This window comes from Agelaius phoeniceus, chromosome 13, assembly GCF_051311805.1.
Source record: "Agelaius phoeniceus isolate bAgePho1 chromosome 13, bAgePho1.hap1, whole genome shotgun sequence".
NCBI lineage: Eukaryota > Metazoa > Chordata > Aves > Passeriformes > Icteridae > Agelaius > Agelaius phoeniceus.
The window spans coordinates 17,778,186-17,803,056 of NC_135277.1; the positions used below are offsets into that span (position 1 = coordinate 17,778,186).

At 44.7% G+C, this 24,871-nt stretch overlaps 1 protein-coding gene across 8 annotated transcripts in view; it reads right to left on the reverse strand.

The window, feature by feature from the left end:
• The window catches only part of NEO1 (neogenin 1), a 182,373-nt gene that overhangs the window by 72,393 nt on the left and 85,109 nt on the right, over nt 1-24,871 (reverse strand). For all 8 annotated transcript variants that reach the window (XM_077185271.1, XM_077185267.1, XM_077185266.1 and 5 more), the window contains exon 5: nt 24,405-24,541. In XM_077185271.1, the coding sequence (XP_077041386.1) occupies nt 24,405-24,541 (137 nt within the window). The remainder of the gene's footprint in view (nt 1-24,404; nt 24,542-24,871) is intronic.

Here is a 24,871-nt window from a genome sequence, read left to right on the forward strand (position 1 = left end):
CTCTGCACTCCTCTGGCTCAGCAGCACCAAGCCCTGGAGGCACTCACTCCTGGAATATCCTCTTTAGAGAACACCCACCTGTTGATTTGTATTTATTATGTTCCCAGCACAGGGCAATTCTCTTACTTGTGTTGGCAGCTGGGATTGCTGGAGTTCCAGGAAAGCCCAAAGCAGCCTTTTGCCCTTTAATATTTAGCAAAGAAAGTCAATATGGAAGGGCCACGGGGTTTAGACAAACAATTTACACACTTGGCCTCTCAATGGGGTTTATTTGGTGCTGTGGATAAGGAATCCTAGGTCATGTTTTACTCCTTCCTCTGAAATGATCCCAAAGGTTTGTAGGTGGATTTAATACTTTTAAATTAAAACAGTTGGAGGTGAGCAGCTCCCCCAACCCCCCTCATGTTTTAGACTATAAATGAATAAAGAGAACATTAATAAATGGAAATACTTTAGAGTAAGGAGGTGGTTTACCTCTCAGGCAAGGGTGCAAAGCTACACAAAGTGTACATTCACTGCTCTAATGCTCACACAGGAGCAAAAAGCTGGATGGGGCTGAGCCCTGCTGCCTGTGCATTCAGACACCCCTTCCATACCAACTTCCCAGAAATTTACCAAACACACCATAAATTCCACCTTAAAAAGGTTCAGATATTTCTGTGCTTACTCTCTGATGGCTGCTACCACCACACACAACACTGACATTTGAAAACTCTCTTCTGAATTTATTTGCCACCAAATTGCTGTAATTTATTCTCTATGAAAATTATTTTTATTCCTCCCTGGTATTTATCCTCAGCACTGTTATTTATTACAAGCTGTGCTACTGCTCCCTCCCTTCCCCTACCCAGCCTTATTTTGGGTGTCTCAAGCAGTCACATTTGCTCTGCTGTGACAATTCCTCCCAACCCTCTGGATGTGCTCCAGCCTGAATCCATCTCCAGAGCCTGTGGAGTTTCAATCATTTACATGGAATTTTCTCAGGTTTCTGTGGTTGAAATGACTCCCAAGGTATTAGGAAGACTTTTTTTTCCCCAGTCCTGTGACAGAAGAAGTCAAGATTCGTAGGTTCTGCTTCTCAAGGTTGTTTATTTTCTCTTATCTGTTCCATTCTTTCTCTGACCTGCTGAGATCTGTCCAGCAGGTTGGGCTGTGGCACAGTCCCTGCCCTTGGGGTGGTGTTAACTTTTTATACTAAGAACTACCTGTGCTTTATTTACAATGATTTTCCAATACCTGTTACCTGTATCAGACACTCTGTCTTTACTCTAAACCAATCCAAAAGTGTCACCATCCCAGCAGAAGATGGGGGACAAGAAGAAGGAGAAGAAGGACAGGACATGCCCAGATTCCTCCATCTTGCCTCTTGAACCCCCATTCTAAAACCCCAAAATTCTACTTTTTCACCCTGTGACAAATTCACCATCATTCTACTCCAACTCTTGTGGCTTGTAAATCTCACACAAAGTTGGGAATGGTTTCCATGGGCTAAAATCCAAGGCACAGGTGGTTTTGACTCTGTGCCAAGGTCTCTGAGCCCCCTGCCAGGGTCTGGAATCACCCAGGGCAGCCAGAGCAATGTCCTGGGTCCTGACAGAATTTCAGCTGTGTCTCAGCAGTGCCTTGACAAATGGCACAAATACCATGGCAGCACTGCAGCAAATCCCTCACCCAGGGCATCACTCTGCCTCTGCCCTTCCCACATGCATCATCCCCTGCCAGCCTGGGCCAATCATTGCCTGCTCATGGTTAGCTTTTTTAACTCAGGCCTCATTTTGTTCACCCTGCTGATCAATTCTGATGTTCTCACTCCCCTTCCATCTCAGGCTCTACTCACACACACAATCGATTCCTGCACTGCTTGCAGAGTTGACAAAAGGGAATACAAGAATTGCAAAAGTTGTTTTTCCATGAATGTACAAATGCTTCCATTTCCAAAACATTCATTACAGGTGAGCTTGAATTCCTTAGCCACATATTAATCTTGTCAGAGGAACACAGAGAGACACAAGCCAGTATCAGTGACTGCCAAAAGCACTGATGTGCCAAAAACTGATGTGAAAAACTCAGCATGGAATCCCAGCCTGGTTTGGGGTGACAGTTCCTTAAAGCTCATCCCATCCCACCCCTGCTATGAACAGGGACACTTTTCCCTGTCCCAGGCTGCTCCCAGCCCTGTCCAGCCTGGCCTTGGGCACTGCCAGGGATGCAGGGGCAGCCCCAGCTGCTCTGGGCACCTGTGCCAGGGCCTGCCCACCTTCAGAGGGAAGAACTGAATGCCCAAACTGTACCACAGCAAAGTTCTGACTCTGTGCTCTCCACTAATGTTTAACTCTTCATTACTGTTGTAATGAAGACGTTTGGAAAGAACTCAAATATCTTTGGCAACTGATATTGCTCCAGTTTGGGACATCATCCAGAAAGAGGCATTAATTTTGAATTGTAAGAGGCAGGATTTTCTTGACACAAAAGGGGAAGTTGAAGTAGAGACTCTCCTACCTACTCTCAACTACTTTTGATTTAGGAGATTAAGAATTTGAAACACCCTGTGTTTTCAAAGTGACTTTGCTTTTCTGGCTCATGGAGCAAATGCCAAGCTGTTCACAAAGGGATAATAACATGAGGAGTGCTCACTTTATCAATTACTTCCCAGTTAATGAATTAATAAATGCTTTTCAAACACACTCTTCTGGTTTAACCATGTCAGTGTTTAGCATTAACACAAGGCAAGTACAGATGTTGGTGGTGAAGTTCAATTGATAACCAGTGAGCAAAGGAGCCAATTACCACAGAAAACCAGATTTGTAAGGGAAGATGCTGTGCTCTGTTGCCAAACACACAATTAAACTTCAAAGACAACTTGGCAGTTCAGCCCCCTCTTCGTGTCAGCACAGAACAACTCCTGAAAAGGCAAAATGCTTGAACAGAATTTCACACCCCCCAGGGAGCCCTGCCACCCTTCTGGGGATGGAAGAAAATATTTTGATCACAACAATGATCAAAAGATTAAGAAAAAACACCCAATCCAAACTACATCAGCAGTTGATTCAAACTTCTAAGCTACATCCCAATAAAGGTGAAATATTTTAAAAATAAGATGCTTTTTAAGCCAATAGCTCTAAAGGATGGGAAGAGCTGAGGAACTGCAGACATGCAGCAGGAATTGCACCCAAGGTGATGAGGAAACAGGAATGGATGCTGGACATGGATCCCATTGCACAAGTACAGGTGATCAGAAGGAAATGGAAATAAACTCCAGTGGTCTGAAGCTGTGCTGTACAGGAGGAGCACAGCAATGGTCTCCTCTGGACACACAGGCTGTAAAGATCACTTTAAAAGACCTGTTCTCTTTCTAAAAAGCATTAACAAATCAGCTGCTGGTCTATTGTATTTGCTGGGAACTGCCCCAACGAAGGCAGGAATGATGCACCTGACTCCATGTTCTCAGAAGGCTCATTTATGACTTTATTATACTGTATTATATTAAAGAATTCTATACTACACTAAAGAATACAGAAAGGATACTTAGAGAAGGCTAAAATGATAATAATGAAAACTCCTGACTCTTTCCAGAGTCCTGTCACAGCTTGGCCCTGATTGGCCCAAGAGTGCAAACAACTCACAGCAGAATGCAGTGAAACAATCACCTGTGGGTGAGCAATCTCCAACCACATTCCACATGAGCACAGCACAGGAGCAGCAAGTGAGATCAGAATTGTTTTCCTTTTCCCTGAGGCTTCTCAGCTTCCCAGGAGAAGAATCCTGGGTGAAGGGATTTTTCCAGAGAATGCCAATGCCACACTGGCCCAAGCACAGCAGCCAACAAACCCAAAATAAAGAAATAAAGAACGAGACCAACCAGTGGCTCCAAACATTCCCAAGTCACAGAATCCATGACTGCTTTGGGTTGGAAGGGACCTCAAAGGCCACCCAGTGCCATCTCTGCCACGGGCAGGGACACTTCCACTGCACCATGGTGCTCCAAGCCCCATCCAGCCCAGCTCTGGATGTCAGGGACAGGAACATTTCCAGCCAGGACTATTCCTGAAGCCGTGCTGCAACTCCAGTAACAGCCTGAGGCTGAGTTTCCAACTGGAAATGTCCAGGACAACACTGAAGCACCATTCCTGCTTTCTGAGGCACTCCAGGTGCCCTCAATCCCCAGAAATGAGGGTGTGTGTTCTGAGGTCAGCCAGGGAAACCCCAGCTCTGCACTCCTCCCTCACTTTGTCCATGGAGAGCATCTCCAGGCACCCCTTACAAATCATCTGCTCATTCCAGAAGCTTCCCCACAGCCCCAAGAGCACAAACACAAACTTAGCAGTGGCCACATTTTCCCAGTGTATCTCAAACCCTCCTGGCCCCAGCACTCCTGGGCACTTCCATTTATAACCCATTTCCCAGGGATGCTGGGGGCACAATCCCCAGCTTGTATTTCAGTTACAAATCTGGATTACCAGCAGTATTTAAAATTTTACCATAAAGCCCATTTCATATCAGCCTGAAATGGTCCACAGGGATTTTATTTCCTCCTCCAGGGATAACAACCTATTCCATTAGGATATGCTCCAAATCCTATTAGAATCATTATAAAGTTAAATGCAATTTTCACAACTGCAATTTAGTTTCTAAGAAGGATCAAACTGCAACATGACCATTACCCAGTTAATCCATCCCTTCTGTCCCTCCCCCAAAACACAGAAAAAATGTTTGAATTGATGTTTGAAAGCAGAGTTTTTTGATTATCATCTTTTAATTCCATGAGTTAGTTGTATACAAATTAGTTGATTTTCTTCAAATGTATCCTGAAAACAAAAAAGGATTTTACACTTTAAATAAAAATGGGGTGTCATAACATTCTTCCTTAAAAATCAGCAGAAGTATATGGATAATACTTGGGAAAAAAAAGAGATTTAAACCCCAAAACTATGTTGTAGGCAAGGCAAATTCTTCCCAATCCCTGAGCACGACTGTGATGTCCTTAAAACACACTTAATATGCAGCTACAAAATTTGCAAAGCAAACACAAGCTGACAAAAAGGGTTCCTCTAGAGAAATACAGAAAAGTGTCAAATTAATGTACAAAAATCAGCATACCAAGACACAAAAAGGTTATAAAAATGTAAACTACTACAGCAATTTTTTTGCAGCAAAGCCAGAGTTGCAGTTTATGAACAGTTTTGGTGGCAGTGACATTCTCTAATGTACTAAATGGGGGTTTTTTAATATATATTTTAGAAAATGAAAGCCAATGGCCCTAGGGAGAAGTGGTGCCTGTGGCATCCTGACTGGTGGGAATCTTTCCCTTTCTTGCACAGCCAAAGCAGAGGGGGGACCTGGTTTGCCTGCTGCAATGACCTTGTTAAACCCCTGCTCAGCAGCTGGAATTGCCCCAAATGAGCATTTGGGGGCCATGGGTTGTTCCTGTGTTCAGAGTTTACAGTTCCCTTGGAAATGCCAAAGCCCAGCTCCATGGAGAGAGCTGCTTCCAGTGCTGGCAGAAGGGCAGGGCTGAATTAAAGCAGCTATTTTACATTTACAGTGAAAAGCTTTCATTCAGAAACTGCTAAATATGATCCATGCTTCAGAGAGCAGCCCCTAAACAAACATTCCAGAGGCAGAAACTAAAATCCAATGTTCAGTGCTAGGACAACAACCAAGAAACCAGGTAAGCATGAATAGTACAGAACAAACAAGTAAAGTATAATTATACTGATCAATTAGAGAGCAAAAAAACTCAAGCTGTAATTCAACATATATGGGTTTTTTTTAGGCAGAAATAATATATTGTAGATTTATGGAGTAGGAAGTAATAGCACTAAAGTTCACAGCAAAAGGCCTGAGAAACAAGGATTTTCTCACAAACTGGGCATGAGTGCCAGTATCACAGGGGGATGAAGGGCTGCCCATGGGGAGGCTGGCAGCACACCCCAACCCCCCCACATCTGAGGGAAAACATGAGCTCTGATTTACAAGAGAGCAATGAAAATGATCAATGACCCAGAAAATTAGCTCCAAAAGAAAAATTGAAGAGCTGGAATCAGTTATTTGAGCAAAGGCAGGATTATGCAGCCATGGAACTGGACACCTCAAATAGGAGCTTAACAAAGAAATGCTCTGTGCTGCAGAAAGGAAATGAGTGTGTATATAGATATATATTTGTATATCTCTGTACCATTCCTGTGCAGGAGGAATGACACAGGACTAACATCTCCATCCCTGGCCTGGCCTGGGATAACACTCCAAACAATCAGCTGCTCACTCTTGCATGGAGGGATGGAAATGGGATTCCCTCCCAGCACGAGCTGCAGTGAAATCCAGCAGCCCCTGAACACAGCCTCGTGTGCAGCAGCCCCATCCCCAGCAGGGCTCCTGGAAGCTGTGGGCTCCAGCCTGGCACAGACATTTGGACTGCAGGCAGGCAGAGCTCTGGACATGGATCCACAGCTGGCATTGCCTGGGAAGCTCTCTGGCTGCACAGACATGCAGTCAGTCTGCAGCATCCTGTAGTGAGCAGGATTCTTCTGTCTGGCTTTTTCACTTTCTGACATCCAGGACCAGCAGATTTAGACAGTCCCATAATGATTTTTCTGCTCAGGTTCCTATTCCTTTCCTAACAATTCCTACTATTTCATGTGGTTTTTAAGATCCTGTGCTTTCCAAAAACCTGCATCTTCCAATTTCAATATTTCAGGGCCATGCCAAGCCCCAGGTCAGAGACCATGGCTGTGTTACAGGAACTGGCAGAGCTGCATTTCCCTGTGCAATCCATTGAACTCCAGTGTCATTTCACCACCTGGATGTTCCTTACATCACAAGGGGTTCCCAAAACTCTTCACCAGCACCATTTGTTTTCACAACCCCAATGAACTCAGGACACCCCAAATCCCCTTTTCCACACTGAGCAGTGCAGACTCAGCTCCACAGATCAAAACAACACCCTCTAATTTCCTATTAAACAATGAATTCATTCCCTTTTCCTGCAGGAGGGAATTCACTCTGACTCACAGCACCAGTGTTTGAGGCTCTTAGTGAGTGACACTGGCAGAAAGGCTCTGGGGAAGGAAGGGCAACAACATCCTGCTAAAGGTTCTCCATGGCAGAGTGTGGCTTTTTCCACACAAAATACACATGGATGGATTCAATCAGCTACCAACACTGTATTTTAATTTTTTGTCATTTTAACAGCTCCAGATATCAGATTAACTCACCCACATTTTCCCAAATCTCCCCTGAAAGGCTTCTAAAACCCTCATGTCACACTGACCAAATCTCCTTAGTCTGATTTTTTTCAGTCTGCTGATTTAGGTGCTAGGTTACACAGCACTCTTGGGAACTCAGGATTTCACACTTCAGCTCCTCAAGAAATGTGGAGTGAAGACCATCTGGTCCCAATGATTCCTCACTGTTCACTTCAGGGGTTTGCTCTGAAATAGATTTTACTAACACTGCAAGTTCAGGTACAGCCTCTCTATTTGAAAAGATAAAATACAGTTTAAGACAAAAGTCTCCAATCTTGCAGAGAACACAGACAGCAGGAATTCACTTTTCTGCTTCAGGCCATCTTCTCACCCCTTTCTCCTCACACTCCATCATGTGCTGACCCTGTGCTGTCCCTGGCAGATGTCCCAGCTCTGACAGGCTTGGAAAAAACTATCACAAGATTTGTCTGTTATTAGCAAATGACTGAAAGTTTTGTATTCATTTACTCGCAAATAAACAGGAGAATAATAATTCCTTTCCCTTGTCCTTAGGAGCTCTCTGGGGAGGTTTGGAGCTGGGGTTTTTTTCTCTTTCCAGGGTAACTTTTCACTGTGAACACAAACACCACGTGCCCAGTATTTGTTTAACCTCTTGGGCTTTGCTTTGTGTTTTTAGTAACCTTCCTCAAACTATTTTATTCTTAGTTAACTTTATCCCACAGATCCCCCTCTACAAAACTAAATGCTGGTGGTGGTGATGAATGTCACCACCCAGGAATGGCATCAGTTTACAGCCCTAATGCCCTGATAAATTCTGGGTTTGAGCCTGGACTCTCCATGTTTTCCATGACAAGGCCATTACCTTTGCTGTGGGGTTGGGAGGTTTGGTGTTTGGGCAGGAGGGACCCTCAGTGCCACCACGTTGCTGGGCTCCATCAGAACAGGGCAGTGAGGGAAGCTGGGGCTGGAGAACCTCTGTGCCCTTTGTGATGCCTTGGGAAGGCTGACCTAGAACAGGGCCTGGGCAGAGCTAAAGAATAAAGCAGGGATTTATTAGAAGGCCTCAAAAGAGCCACCTTGGGCAGCACAAGAGCCCAGCCAGGGCTGCATCCAAGATGAACCAAAATGGTCACAAAAATGGACCTCAAGTCATGGGGTCTCTCACTTTTGTAAATTCTGCTCCATTTGCATATTGGAGTTAATTGTTCAATTCCAGCTCCAGCCCATGCAGTCCCATCCTTGTTTTCTCTCTTCTGGTTTATGCCCTTGGGCCTGAGATTTGGATCCTTTGTCCTTGGTCCCCAGCTGGAGCAGGAATTGTTTTGTCTCCCTGCTCTGTGCACAGAGCTCACCATCCCCTAACATGAAGCCCAGCCCCACTCACTAAAGCAGCACAGAATGTGAAAATAGAAAAGCAAAACCTGAGGCATCAATACAAACACATGGAAACCCCTCCTTTGCCTGTATGCCATGGAAGGGCTGCTCCTGGGGGACAAGGAGCAGCAGAAGGAATTCCTGTGTGCCTCAGCATGGTGGGCACCAGGTGGGTGCTGCTCTGACCCACAGCACCCCCTGGATCAGGGCTGCAGGATGGAATCCCCACCCACTCTGAGCCCAGGGGAAGATGTGCCACAGCTCCCCCAGCTATTCCCTGCAGGGATGGAACGCTGACCTTTGTCCAAGACCACTGAAAAGCTGCTTCCATTACACTTCTCAGTGGCATTCAGCAACAGGAATTGCTAAATATGATCAGGAAGCAATGGGCATAAAAATGAAATCACAAGTTCCACCTGACTGCGAGGAAGAGCTGCTTTCCAGGAGGGTGTGGAGTCTCCCATGTTTGGGGGATCCCAAACCCACCTGGATGACCCTGAATGGACTGCATGGTCTCCAGAGGTCCCTTCCAATCCCAACTGCTCTGTGAGTCTGCCTCAAGAGGATTTGGCCCCAGCAGTGAGTGTCTGTCCTGCACCAATATCAAACAGATTAACCAACACCTGGCTCAACTAAATAACAAAAGCAGGTTTGTGTCACTCTAAAAACAGGGGGAGAAAAACACAAAAGGACTACAAAACCACAAATCAAACAATAAACATGCCAAATAAAAAACACACTACAACAGTTCTGTTTTGCCCACAACAGGGGAACACACAAGTGAAAACTCAAACCACCTGTACACTGAAGTTGTACCAATTTACAGATTCCTGTTTCTTTTTATGGGAGAGTTTTGGCCTCCAAACCTTTTGCACTTGTCACCTCCCCTCCAGTGCTCCCAGTAAGACTCCTCCATGTCCAAAGACACCAAAGCTTTATTTCCTTCTTGTTCAGAGCCCACCCTCTGTGGGAGGACATCTCCCAAAACCTGCACACAGGGGAGGCATGGGCTGGGATTAACCTGCTGCTCTAGGGGTGAACTCCCCAGTGAAGGAGAAACTCAGACAAAGAGCAGATGACAGAAGAGATTTCTAGATGGAAATGAGTTCACCAGATGACATGGAAAAGCTTATCCACTGTAATGAACTAGAGCAGAGCTCACTCCATGCCTATCCGAGGGTATTACTGATTATCATTCGGAGCGAGCCTTCCACGCAACTTCTCGGGTGATTTTTAGAAGTAAAAACCTTAATCTGGGCATCAATAATGTAAAACTGTTACATTCATTATTTCTCTGTTTTACTAAGCTCTCCTTCCCCAGCCCTTCTAGGAGAAATCTCGCCTGTTTGACCCTGAATCTACTCCAAGTACCATGGAAACATCTGAATAACAAGAACGCTCATCAAAATTTAAACTTCTTACAGCACTGCCAAAGGCAATGAAATTTTTATTGAATTCCAGAGCCCTCATTTTCCACACAAAGCTGAGCTGGGGAAGAGGCCTCAGACAGCCCTGAGCACAACAAGGCCCAGAGCCTTTGGGGCCTTGTTTCCCATTTCCAGCTATTTCCAGGCAAAACCCTCAATCCCAGTTTTCACCACGCTGCCTCTGGTGTCTGTTGAGATCCCTCCTGCCCCCTCCACACAAATCCCCAGCAGGAATCCTCCATCCACCCTGGCACTGCTTGGTGGGAGGATGTGCAGCACTGCTGCCATCACTGTGAACAATACAGTGTTCCTTCAGGATTTAGGGATGTTTATTCTGGATATATAGGGTGGATATAGGGCTGAGTCCTCCCTCCACCCAGAATGACACCCAACACCTCAGCAAGAAGTGCTTTATAACTGGAATGTGGAATATGGCACATTTCCCACTTGTATTTTCTTCCTTGGGTCTTTCAAAAACTCAAATCTTAAAAGTTTACAATTATTCCAATAATTTTGATACGTGAAGATTAAAAAATAATAATAATAACAACAAACTGGCCCTCCCTGGATGTGACAGCACCCTGGATCCCCCAATCCCACCCTGGATTCCCCAGCCCTGCCCCTCTGATGGCACTGGTGGACATTTATGGAGCAAATCCCATATTTGAGAGGTGACTGTGGCCCCTCAGCCCCTTCTCCAGGGCAGTCACAGCTCTGAAGGGACAGATTATGGGATGCACATTCTGAAAAATCAATGCTGAAGTGTCTCACACTGGGCACTAAAACAGCTGGATACATTTCCTCTTAATTTTTCTGTGTCCCAGTCAATTTTTTAAATGGATTCAATGCCACTTCATTTCAGCAGAGAGCAAAAATACATTCATTAGTGGTTATGAATGATTTAGGTGCCATGGAGCTGAATACCAAAACAGGAATAAATATGGATTTGAACCGAGCAGTATAAATAAATCATGGGACTATCCCCTGAATAAGGAAAAATAGCAAATATTGAATATTTTCTCAATAAAGTAGCACTGTGAAGTTTGTGCAGTGCACAAGGCATGAGATCCTGGGGAGAAACAGCAGGAGAACACGTATTTAAGAATTTCCTAACTCCATCCCACAAGAAGGGGAAAGAGGATGTGACAAATTAAAGGCAGCAAGCCTTGACATCCCATATCTTTGAATCTTTCCCAGTGCAGCCCTCCCAGTGAGGGGCTTCATTTGTGTGTTACAGACTGAGGAGCTCCAAAGGCCAGCAAGGACACACATTTTAAGATTATTTCAAATATGAAGCTGTTTGTTCACTGAATACAGATTGCCTCTGATCATTTGGGGAAAAGACAAACTAGGGCTGGGAACAGTAAAAATAATTTATGGGATCAACTAAGCCCCTCTCATGTTCACCAATAGCTGCTGCTGGATCCAGGCACATCCTGGCACTACAAAATATAGCTTTTTTCAGATCAAGTTCAAAAGAAAATACAGAGTTACTGCTTTTCCATGTTTTTTGTCTTGTAATGACACAAATTCTTCAGGCTGGCTTTCCACATCAATTCTGATTCCTTTCCAGCTCAGTGAATGCAGACCCATCTTCACATCAAAGTCCCTTCTAATTTACAAATCCCAAAAATAACCTTAATTACAACCCACTTCAATAACAGCTTGTGTGTAAGGAGCCAGCAAACAAGACTCTGCAGCCTGAAAAGAAACAACTCCAAGGGCTCAATAAAGGCCCAGATAAACATGACTGGCATAGTGGGGGAGTAAGGGGGGACTGGCTCAGCCTTTCCCATGAAAGCTTGGAGAAGAAAAACCAAATAAATTTAACAGATTGGCACAAAATAAAGAAAAAAGGTGCTGTTCTTCTCAGAGCCATGGCATGAGGGGGATACAAGATGTTGAAATGGAGTGAGAGAGGAAAATGGAATAATAGAAAAGAAATCTATGGGGGATTGATAAATAATGGAGAAAGCACAGAGGAAAGCCCAATCTGCCTGGAGAACAGGACATGACCCAGGGGAAATAAGAACTGTTCTGACCCTTTCCTTAAATCCCCTCAGCCATCTGCCCCTGGACACTGGCACAAGATGGGATCCTGCAGCAATCCCTGCCTGGGACCAGAGCTGCCACCACCCTACAGGAGCTCCTGGGGGCTCTACCAAAAGAGATTCTCATTTCCCTTTGACTTTTTTTTATCTTCAAATATGTAAAAACATTTTCTTGTCTGAGGTGGGTTTATCCTTTGCTCTAAGCCATAAAACCCCCTTCTAACTAACACACCCTTTGCTCCTTGGTTAGCCAGTGAGACTGGCTCAGCAATTCTTTATTTCTGTATCAGAACTTGCTTCCATCTCTATTCCTTCTTCATATTCTACATTCAAAAATCTTTCTGCTAAACAGATATATCTGTGAGACTTCCTTGTCAAACTTTCATCCTTCCCAACACAAATGGATTCTAACCACTGAGGTTAGAAGATACAAAATAAACTTGGAGCAATCTGTGTAAACTGTGCCATTCACTGCACAAAAATATTCTAATTGATCATTCAGCTTTCCACAATTACTGAAGGTGGAATCTGAGGCTGTTTCTTGTCACACAGGTACAGATTTGCCTTTACATTCTCTTATGTTGAAACCTGGCCCAGCACACGAGGCCAGTGAGAGCAACAGAATTCAGGAAGGCACAGACCCCAGTAATGCTCTTTTCTTAAATAAAATCCAGTAATTTGGGTAAAGGTAAAGAAATTGAAACTGTTATTATGGATCAGGTGCACACCTCAAATCCAAGGAAGTTTTTCATATTTAAAGTTTGTGATACTCTAGAAAAGAATTTTTCCCTCAAAGAGAGACTGCAGAGCATTCACACATTTTAACTACAAACTAGTAACAGTGAATAGATTAGGAAGTTCTAAGAGTCTTCAGATTTCAAATTAGTAAATTAAAGTGACCCCTTTAACAGAGGCAAAGGAGCCTCCTTATAAAAACACTGGTCAATAATTCTAAAATACTATCTTAGAAAAGTATTTTTGGCAAGGTGGTACAACAATGGATCCCTACAAGTGAAAGATGTTCTTCCAAATGACATTTTACCCATTTGAGCTGTTCCAGGCAAGCCAAAGAATCCTTTAGGTTGGAAACAACCCCCAAGATTGTGTCCCACCATTACCCCAGCACTGTCAGATCCATCACTAACCACAGCCCCAAGTGCCACATCCACAACTCAAATATCCCCTTTAATCCCTAAGATTTTCCTGCACTTCAAAGAATTTTCTCTTTTCCTTGGAAAACAACAATCAACAATTACAATCCCATGTGAAACTAAAGAAGCCAAGTTCCAGTTTTCCAACAGAACCAGCTTAACATTTGAACCCACAATCCTTTCCCCAAGTCCTCCAAATCCTGAAGGAACATTACTGTGGTTGATGTGATGATGCAGAGCTCTGCTAACAGCACCAGCAGCCCATGGAAATCTTTTGGAGGCTCCATAAAAGCTTTTTTTCATGTGCTCCAGCACTTGTTTACACCCAGGGGAATTTTCCATGAGTTCCCAGGTTCATTGTGGAACCCTCACTTCTCCTGTGTGTCTGCCTGGACCAGCCCAGCTGCACTCTGAGCAGCAGGGAGATCAGCAGCTCTGCAATCACCCCTCTAAGGGTTAATCACAGTAAGCAGGGAGATCAGCAGCTCTGCAATCACTGCTCTAATGGTTAATCACACTAATGATCGTTTAAGCAAATTAGCAGAGCAAGAAGCATGCACTGTGCAGATGAGTGTGTGACTGGGAGCAAAAGCACAGCCAGTGCCAAGGACAGAGCCAAAGCTGCTCCAGCCCAGAAATCTGAGCCTGTGGAACTGAGCCTCCTCCCCAGCCCCACAAAGCCTCCAGTGGTTCTTTCCTTCCCATGCAAATTCCCAGAGAGCAAAGCAAAGTTTCAGCCAATTATTTAAAGCACAATGATTTGAGTCTTATGGTTTCTTCTGAAGCCAAGAGAACATACCAGGATGGTGGTAATGAACTCTTATTTTTCTGGAAGCACCTTCCTAAAATACAGTTTCTTCTCTATGTGGCATCTTAGGATGTGCTACAGGAAACAGGCAAAAGATAAACACTATAAATCAGAGCTATGTTAGTGCTGACATTGTCAGTAAACAAAGTTATTAATTATACATGTACTGAGAAAGCTGAAAAAAAAATTATTTGCCCAAAGGGGAAAGGAAAGGCAAAATTATATTTTAAAGATTCTCCAAAGCGTGGCACACAGCTTCTAGTAAATCATTAGAATTTAGTGAAATGTTTGTTCTGCAGCCCTGACTCAGCTCTGAGCTGTGAGCTGCTATAAACTCACCTCAAAAGAGACTTTCAGTACAGAAGAGTGACATATTTGAAGTTCTACTTCAGCTGCTTTGGTTCCTCCCTGTGCACAAAGCCTGCCTGAGCTCCCTGGCCAGCAGCAACCACAGAGCCATGGGCTGGTGGGGAAGGGACCATTCCAAGCCCTCAGAGCCCTGCCCAGCCTGGCCTTGGGCACTGCCAGGGAGGCAGGGGCAGCCCCAGCTCCCCGGGCACCCTGTGCCAGGGCCACAATTCCTCACTCACCCCATGGCACACACACCAAATCCATGGCTCTCCAGAGGATGGGATCACCAGGGCAGGCTGTGATGCTTTGCACAAGCCCAGGCAGATGTTCTGTTGCTCTTTTCTTGCTCACCTCATTCCCCTTTGTGCCTTCCTGCAGTTTCCAGCAGGAGCTGCTCCATGACCCTGCTGGGCACTGAGGTGGCACTGACTGCCCTGTGCCTCCCAGGGTCCTTCATGAACATTATTCCATCAGGATAAACAAATATTAATTTGAGCTTGGAGCTCCAAAACACTACAGAGCTCCCTGTGTTACAGAACACAAAGCAGAATTATTTCCAATGCTGCCAAAATTGTTGCACCTCCTTCAAGTCCCATTCCACTCTGCCACCTTGCTATGGAACAAATGCATTCCCTGCCCAAGGGAAGTGCTCCTTGGGCTCACTGTCCAGCTCCTGACAGACAAGCAGCACTTTTATGGGAAGCTTTGGCAACTTGCAGGCAATGCCAAGAGAAATCCTGAGTAATCCTACATTCTGTGCATTAACCTGTCAGTAATGGGGGGGTTCCAGGGGGCCTTTCAAGCATTGTAGCTCAGGAGGAGCACAAACCCCCTTTTATTCAAATTGTGTTCACAGAACCAAGTGCTTTACTGAGGGTAAAAGCATCTGATGTGAGAGACACACAGCCTGGGGAGTGGCACTGCCAGAGCATGGGGGGCTTTGAGGTACCACAGTACAGCAATTTATATCCTCACCTGCAAAGGGCTTTGTTTCATGTTATACTGGGACTACACTTAAGCTCCTAAGGATGTGAAAATAGAGATCACAGACCCAACTTCTGAGTCAGCACTTGAAAACAAACAAGACCAGCAGAGCTGCCAGAATTTGGCACTGGTTAGAAAAATATTCACTATAAAAATAATGTTCTGCCCTTCATTAACAATTAACCAGCCCTCTTTGAGCCTGGTTTCCTTCTGTGAGCATCTTAGATCCTGTTCCCATTTCCCTCCAGCCCTGCCCCCAGCCCCTCTGTGCAGAGGGCACCTTGAGGAGCACCAAACACCTTTATTAGGCAGCTCACACCTGCCCCCAAGGCTCCAGAACACTGCCAGTGTTGAAGCTCCCCTGGCATCATCACCAAACCCTGTTTACTCCAGGAACCCAAACTCAGCCCTGGTTTTCCTCTCATTCATTCTCCTCACGAACACAAACTAATTAACTGCAAGACTATGTAGGGAATCAGCCACCACAGATAAGAGCCCTCCTCCTGCCCACAAATTACTGGATTGTTTCATCTCTGCAACTTTGGGAGAAACTTCCCTGCCAAGGACTAGAGCTTGGATAATGAGACATCCAGTAATGGCAATAATCTGGCTCCCATTAGAGAAATCAATTATCTGCTGGATGAGAGTCAGCTTAACCATCATAAAAATTTAACTTGAAAGAAAGTATATGTTCACTTTATGGTATGGACTCCCTCTCAAGACTGATTGATGTGTGGTGTTCCTCAGCATTTCAACTTTAACATCACCCTCAGTTTTCATCACGAAATTTGGTGGTGTGAAAACAGTGCAAAAGTTTCTGCTGAAATGGAAAAAAAAAATTTAAATCCCATAAATTCAAAAATTAAACTTGGAGCTTGGTTCACCCAATTAAAATGGAAGGATGACCCTGATGAACAGAGAAAAGTACTCACCATTTAGGGCACAACTCCTATAAAAAGAGTCTCACTTGGAGGCAAAAGGCATTTTAATGAGCTGCTTAGTTCACACATTCACATTTCTTGGAAGTCTCTGGCATGTGCAACTTAAAAATTACTACTGAATCTTTCAGCTTTTAGTTTGCAATTGAAATTCTGTCATCTCCTTTTGATGGGGAGTACAAGCAGTATTAAACCCCTATAGCTTATCTCTAGTACATACATTTCCTGTGTCCTTGAATCCTTAAAAGCATCCATGAGCACTTGGGACCATGAGCCAGCTGGGCTTACCTTTCCTACAGCACTGTATGAAAAACACACTGCAAAAAGAGTAAATCCTGGGCTGGGCAAAGCCTGTTCCAAACTAAAAACCACATTTTTATTTTAGAGACCAAAAGGAAAAAAAACCTCATCCCTAAATATAAACCCTGGGCAAAACCCTACATTTTGTAACTGCCTGTCTAGGCCAAAGGCAAAGCCTCAGCTTTCTGTTTTAAAAGCCATTTTGGGGGAAAAGGATTTCTGTCCCTAAAGCAGCAGCTGGTTCCAATCCCTGTTAATATGATCCTCATTTATTAGAAACTCTGCCTGAAAGAGAAAGCTGCCTTTACAATTCCCTCAGTTCAATATCAGTTTCGACATTGTAGATATTTAAGACACTGCTGCTTAATTTAGTAACATTTTCATTATCCCCAAGGATTCCTCAAGAACATTTACAAGGAAAACCATTTGTGTGAATTCTAAGGGTTACTGATCATTTGGTTTTGTCTTTCTTAATGGGTTTTTTATAAATATATATATATATATATCTGACAAAGAGGTTTTTTTTTTAAATACCACATGTATCTCATCTCCCTGGCATGTGCAGTTCTGGATGTTACCTCCCAAATCCCCACACCATTCCACCATGAACACCCATCCCAAAGGATCTCATCCCTGTCCTCATTCACTCCTGCCCATCTGGGGGCTGTTCTGTAACTTTTTCAGCACCACAAAAATCCATGTGAAAGCTCTGCAGCACCTCTGTAACACAAGACAACTTTTCCAGATATAATCAGACTTGGAGCAATCTTTGTAAACTGTGCCATTCACTGCACAAAAATATTCTAATTAATCTTTCACCTTTCCAGAATTACTGAAGGTGGAATCTGGGGCTGTTTCTTCCCACACTGCACAGGTACAAATTTGCCTTTACAAATAGAGGGAATTTGCCTTTACAATTACAGAGAATTCCAGATGTTTCCTGTACAAGAACCTCACGATCAAATGTTATCAGATCTTTGGAAAAGAGACTTTGGAAGAGGAAAAGCCTCCCTTGCAGCAGGATTATCTGGGGGCTGCACACCCCATGGTGCTGGGGATGGTCCACATTTACTGCAGTTAATAATGAACCAGAGGAATCATAAAGAGGGGCTGCACATCATCCCTGGGATGATCCTGGGACCATCCCAGCCTCCTCCTGGCCACAGGGACCCACCCCACTGACCAAGGCACACCCAGCAGCTGCTCCTGCCCAGCCTGAGCCCAGGAAAGGCTGGAAATCCTCCCCAGCAGCCCTGAGCTGCCAAGTGCCCCCTGCCTGGGGGAGATCATGGCCTGGGAGGGCTCAGATCATGGCCAAGGCACAGATCATGGCCTGGAGGGCTCCCCTGAGCTGCTCCTACAACACATTTGACATTTCCCTGCTCTCTGACACCCCCACAGAATGTTAAACATCTGCACTGCTACCAGAGAATGCTCCTGGAAATTCCAGCAAAGCTCACTGGTGACTTTTGGAAATGCTGCTAAAGAAAACAAATGTTGGTGCCCCCATTGAGAACCAAGGCAAGCTCTCTTCCACGTGTCAAGGGCTGGACAAATGTTCCTCCTGCTCTTAGAAAAACATCAAGACAGACCAAAAAACCTGAAAACTTACAGCAGTCCAGCTACAGAACAAGATTTGGACACTGAGCAGGAAAAGCAGAGGCAGTTGAGCCCAAGCCTGTGGAACAGAAATCAGGACACAGTGTTGAACACAGGAGTGGGACCTTTGCATGATGCAAAGAACACCTTGGGGAAATTTACCTTTAGTATTAAAAATTACACCTCTGCTGAAGATGGGCTTTTCTGGTGTCCAGGTACAATGTGAACAAGTGATGTAGCCTTAAAATAACACTCCCCTGCCTTCCTCTCCCATGTCCCTGAATATCTGTGTATAACTTTTCCACCAGCAAGCCTTGCCTTGAATACAAATGTGAGAGGCAAAAATTCCCAGTTAGCTGAATTCACAAGTGAACTCCCTTCACATTAAACTACACCAAGGAGCAACAGTGAGCACTTTCAGAAAGCCTTTTCAGACCAACAGTGAAGTGCAGTGGTAGAGACCCAAGTTCCAGGGAGTTCAGCTCCTCCACCATCCACACCAGACTCCTGCCCTCTCTGCCCTTGTTTGCATCACCACAGAAAAAAGGTCTCTAATTACTCATTACATTTTCAGGGCAAGAAATAACTCCTATGAAGCCAAGGTGTTGTTTTCCTTCCAAGAGCTTCCTCAAGCAGCACATTCTGAGACCCCAAAAAGGACAATATTTTGTCCCCCACGTGAGCCTTTGCCAAGTTCAGGTTCATGCAGCATCTCCTGAATCTCTAATTGAGGAGCAGCCCATTATCAAATACAGACTGAGCTTAATTAGAGAGGGAAATCGATGAAGATCATCTCAAAGGTATGAGAGAGGTCTGAGCAATTTTCAGTGATGGTTCAAATTTCTTCCCTGGAATTGTTTTCAATAATAATGAAAGCTTAATGCAAAAATAACAGTTAACCAGACATATTACTCTGCTGCTGCAGGATTTAATGTGCTTTGCAAACAGCTACAATTTCTGGGCCAGGATGGCATCAGCTTTTATCAAAGCAGCTGCCCCAGAGAACCCTGGAAAACAAGCCCAGGGTTCTTCACATTCAGGCTCTTCCTTCTGCAGCTGTCCTGGTTCTGTTTTAAAGAAAGTCTTGACTTGCCTCACACATCCTGGCACATTCTCATTTTATTTTAATAACAAGTCATATGTTAATAGATGCATAATCACAACTAGTTTTTTAAGCCAAAATCTTCAATTAAAAATTTAAAATAATTACATGCCATGAGTAATCCAAGTACTAGAGACCCCAGCAAGAGCAAAGGCAGCAGGGAAACCAAGGTGAGGCAATCCTGCCAACCCCCCCAGAACACAGCAATCACTGTTCTTGACACTGCAGGACCAGCACTCAAAAATACCCTATTTTCTGCTGGAATGAGGCTTTGCCATTGCTGTGAGCCTTGTCAGCTCTACTGAAAATATTTCCAGCACTTCCTTCTAAAGCACAAAGTGGACAATTCCATCAAAACATTTCTGCATTTGGTTTTTTCCACACAATTTGCTCTGGCAGCATGAACGAGGTCGTGAGCAGCCAGTTGCCACATGCAATCTCTGATTTATCATTACAGATACCCCAAAAGAAGCTTCTTTTTTTTTATTTTTAAATTTAGTTACATTCACACAGTCAGACATTTCGTGTATAATACTTAAGATACACTATCAGACACTGAATGCTGTCCTAGACAACTCAGAAGTTGATTTTCTGCTATTCCAAAAACTCACTGAAAGGCAACAACAAGCAACAGCAAAGAGCAACTCTCACTCTTCTCCCACAAACACAGGGACTTATTTATTTGAGAGGCTTCAGACCTGCCATGTCAATTTTACAGGAGAATGAAAATGGATTTTTTTTTTTTCTTTTTTTTGGTTGGTGATTTTTCTGGTTCATTATTAACTGCAGTAAATATTTCAACAGGGAGAGCAAGTCCCCCCAGCACCAAGGCAGGCCACAGGAAGGCCCTGTGGTGACCTCACTCAGCCCCAGCCCCTGCACAAAGCCCCAGGGTGCTGGGCACAGCCATAAATTTGAAATATTGCCCAGATGAAGGCTGAACTTGTGACCTCCCCAGTATTTAACTGCCACTCTGGCTCTCCCAGGCTGAGCACATGAAATACAGTAATAACTACCTGTTTGCCCAGCTCTGCTGTCATCACTTCCCAGCCTTATCTGAGGGAAATGCTCCAGATTCTTTCATGCCTGGGGAGAGCAAAACAAATTTTTCCAGTGCTCTCAATTCATTACAGGTGTTGTAAATAACCTGGTAGCAGCACCCACAGTGAGGGGACAGCACTGCCACCACAGCCAAGACAGAGGTGACTTTTCAGCTCCAAATTCTTGCCTCCACCATGGGAAGTGTCCTGCCCTTGCTTGGCCTGGACTGTGGGGACCTGTTGGATTAAGCCCTTTTCTGACCCAGAGATGGGGCAGCTGAGAGGTGTTTTAAAAACTTTTATTCCATTTTCAGTCTCATGTGAAGGGTGGGACAATACAGATGCTATAATTCACACCACCACAATCAGAAGCCAAATATTTCCTAATTACATTAGAGGCATTTCTTGGCCTATCAGCTTTTGTCACACCATGCTGGAAATGCTTTAAAGCCAATAATCTAAAATGCATCTTTCATCTTTCTATTTCTCCAAAGTATCTGCTTTTACTTGCAAGGCCATCCTTTGAAACTTGTTTCTGGTTCCATTTCTCTCTCCACAATGTCTGTCCTATTCCATGGCATTTCTCAGTCAGCATTTCTTATCTCAGGGTGTGCATACAGATATGTGAGACTTCTGTCAGGCCCTGAGAATTCTCTACAAATCCATTTCCCACAGTGCTCCCTGCATTTGCACCCCAGGAATACTGAGGAGGTCCCTTTGCCCATTCTGTGGCACTCTGGGTACAAAGGTGCCCACGTTTTGTCCATTCAGTGTTTGGCCCTACCCCAAGTGTGGGCAGGGTTATGTCCAGCTTTAGGGGCTGGGATTATGGGACTGGCTCAGCCACAGCTTTCCCTGGGACATTCCCTGTTCTCTCCCACATGGAATCACTTCTCAGATGCACCAGGCAAGGGTTCAGTGTGTGACCAGTGACATCTCCAGTTTGCAGGTCCACAGAATCCCTGAATGGTTTGGGTTAGGAGGCACCTGACAGGTCACCACATCCACCCCTGCCATGGCAGGGCCACCTTCCACCAGCCCAGGTTGTGCCAAGCCCCATCCAACCTGGCCTGGAACACTTTCAGGAATAGGGCAGCCAAAATGCCCTTCCAAAGGTAAGGAAATTTCTTGACTCTACCTCCCAGATACACAATGCAAATAAAGAGACTGAGGACAGAAATTTGTGTAGAATTCTCCTGGACTCTTCAGTACCTTTCCAGTCAAGTTAAAGGCCATTTTCCTGCTTCAGTCCTTCTGGGATGTATGTAGGGGAACAAATCCCAATTATTTTTAAACCCAGCATGAGGGCAATAGAGGGCTCCTCTAGCACCTCATACTTATGACACAGGGGTTCAACTATTCTCAGGTATGTGAAACTGGGGATATCCTAAAGTGTCACCAGAAGGATCTGAGGAACTGCACTGAAGGTACCACTTCTCCCAATTGAAAATGTGCCAGAAGTAACAGAAAACACCCCAGGAACTCCCAGGACTGGTGGGTGTACAATGCCATATAAACTGGAATAAGCTTTCCCCAAGCACTCCCTAGCACCCTACACAAACCCAGGGTAAAACTCAGGTATTTTCCTGCCATGTTCCAGCACAGCCCCAGTGTGACACACCTGAGGGCACCCTCCCCCCTGGGATGTCAGGAATTTCATCCCCACTGCCATGGAAGGAGAATTCCAATGGCCAGCACCATGCCAGAGACACTCATTTGCTGGCAGGGTTTTGTACCCTTCTCAGAGGACACAGCAAAGCTGATCAGGGAGCAAAGGGAACTTCAGAGCATTCCTGAGTCCATGCAAACTTACAAGTGGATACAGCAGGTTGTTTCTTGTTGTTATCTTATTGCAGGGCTTCCATGCTGTTGTCTCCTATCACAAAAGCTCCAAACCTTCTTGGTGTTTCTTGTGGGCAGCTCCTCTGAGCACTGACTCTTCCTTCTCCACAAAGCAGCCACTGATTCCAGTTCCCTTCTCAACAGCTCTTTTATAGCCCTCTCTTCTCACTGCTTACAGCTGTGGCCTGGTAAAGTCAGGCCTGCCCCTAATCCTTGCTAATTGGCCCAGCTGCAACTCCTTAGGGGTCACATTACTTTCTACACTATCTTTATTTTCTTCTATTCTGTCCCCCTACAGTTTCTGCCTGCAAATTTCAGTCAGCCCCTAGCTGGCACTGCCAGGAAAGCTCAGTCAAGAGGCAGCCACAGGAACACCTCTCCAGTTCCACTGCCCTAACACTGCCAAGCAATAGCTTCACCCCCTTGGCACAGAATTCCATGTCTAAACTGCCATGGAGAAATGTTATTAGAGGAAAAATGATTGGCTGCCTGAGCACAACTCCCAGTGCAGAGTGAAACCTCTTACAAAAAACAAGGGCTTCAAGGAGTGCTGTAGAAAAATACAGTACCCAAAAATGAATTCTTTGTCTGAAATGCTGCCAGACTCATTTCCAAGAATGGCAGAAAGAACTTAAATTAAGCAAAATCATGCTGTTATTAGGTGGGGAAAGATGACAATTTCTTTGGTCTAGAAGGAAATGATCCAGGGATCAGGTAACAGTTATTCCAGCTATTCAACCCTGCACCAAAGTAAAGTAATGCAGAAATACAATTACTCCCTACAGTGACCTCCCAAGGAAAGTAGAATTAAAATTAGAACTAAGAAGTAAAATCAGAAATGTCATATCTGAAATGCACTCTGTGGAATCTTTAATATATTTTAATACTCAAGCATAAAGGATTTTCTTTCCAGTGCCAGGTGTAACAAAACATCAGCATGGAAGGTCTGGCAGAACTTTCTAAACCTTCACAACCAAATGAAGAAATCCTTGACAATGGTTCAGATAAGGAGCAAAAAAGTTGTCCCAGTTCACTTTCATGCCAGGTGACCTGGCTGGAAGTGCTGCACTAAGGCTCCTCTCAGCTTTACCCACAACCTGCTTAATTGCATCATATCATTAATGTTATTAATTGCTGTCACTGCCCATAAAACACAAAGCCAATTCTGTAAAATAGAGAGGCTGGAACTGAATTAAACACAGCACACATGAGCTGTTTGAAGCCATAGTAAAGTGTTCTGAAGCCTGAAGCTTGGAGGTATTTCCCAAGCCAGAGCACCAAATCTTTATTCTTTTGGCCAAAGATACAAGGTAAGAAAAATGTGAGGTTTTTTATCTGTGACCAGATAGAGTCTGAGTGCTTCCTTTTGGTCAGAAAACCCTTCCTTTTGTTTATAGAAAACCCTTCATTTATGGATGTTCAGTGAATAAATTTCTCCCCTCAGAATTACTTTTTAGATCAACTTTGTAGCACCACAGTCCACACTAAACCAAGTCAGGTAAGCTCTTATAAGGACCCTGCACATGCCATGGAACTCCAGAGAAAGAACTGGAAACTCCTGCTAGGGTCCAATCAATAAAAAAGAGATTTCCTCATGGAGTGTAAGAAAGGCAAGCTTTTACCTCAATTCTTTCCCCCTCCTTACCAAGTCTATTTTCTTTGCTTACCCAGTTTGCTTTATTTACCTTTTTATGCATAGTAAGATGCTTTTTACAACTACATTATCAATATTTCAGTACTTTTTCTAGTAAAAATAGCTTGCAAGAGTAAGCAAAACAGTTAAACACACAATAAACCAGCATATTACCAAATATCTCTGCTTTTATCTTCTCTCAAGCTCAATGAAAACAACAATGTACTTAAGGATTATGAAAAATGCATTAGAGATGTCCTTTCCAAAAACAGCCAGGTTGCAGGAGCACAGGTTGACTTTCAGATGGGATCAGCCACTCTGTGGCCTTGGCCCTCCTTCAGCTCCATGACATCAACCACACTTGATAGATAGAGCAGCTTTGAAGCACCCACAGGTTGTATTATAGAAGCACATTGCTCATTTGGCTATTTAGGAAATCATAAGCAGTTTGGAAATAAATCAGAGTAACAATATTTATAACAGGACTGGAGGGGGCTCGGTTTTTAAGAGGGCACAGAAGTGATCACAGAATAAACTTAGATATGTAGGTCTTTAGGAATGTGGAGAAGTGTTCTCTGTGCAAATGGAAACCTCTGACCCACCTTGCACTGCCAGCTCTGCCTGAGCCTCCAGGGTGTCATTGCCGCTCTCAGCGATGCAGGTGAAGGTCCCGGCGTCGGCCTCGGTCACATCCCGGATCTCCAGCACCCCCCCTGGCAGCAGCTGGAACCGGCCAGACCTGCGACACAGGACACACAGGGTCACACAGGGTCACACAGGGTCACACAGGGTCACACAGGGTCACAGCCTCAGACCTGCGACACAGGACACACAGGGTCACACAGGGACACACAGGGTCACACAGGGTCACTGCCTCAGACCTGTGACACAGGATACACAGGGTCACACAGGGTCACTGCAGGGACACTGCCTCAGAGCTGGGACACAGGAACACACAGGGTCACTGCAGGGACACTGCCTCAGACCTGCGACACAGGACACACAGGGTCACACAGGGTCACACAGGGACACAGCCTCAGACCTGCGACACAGGGACACACAGGGTCAC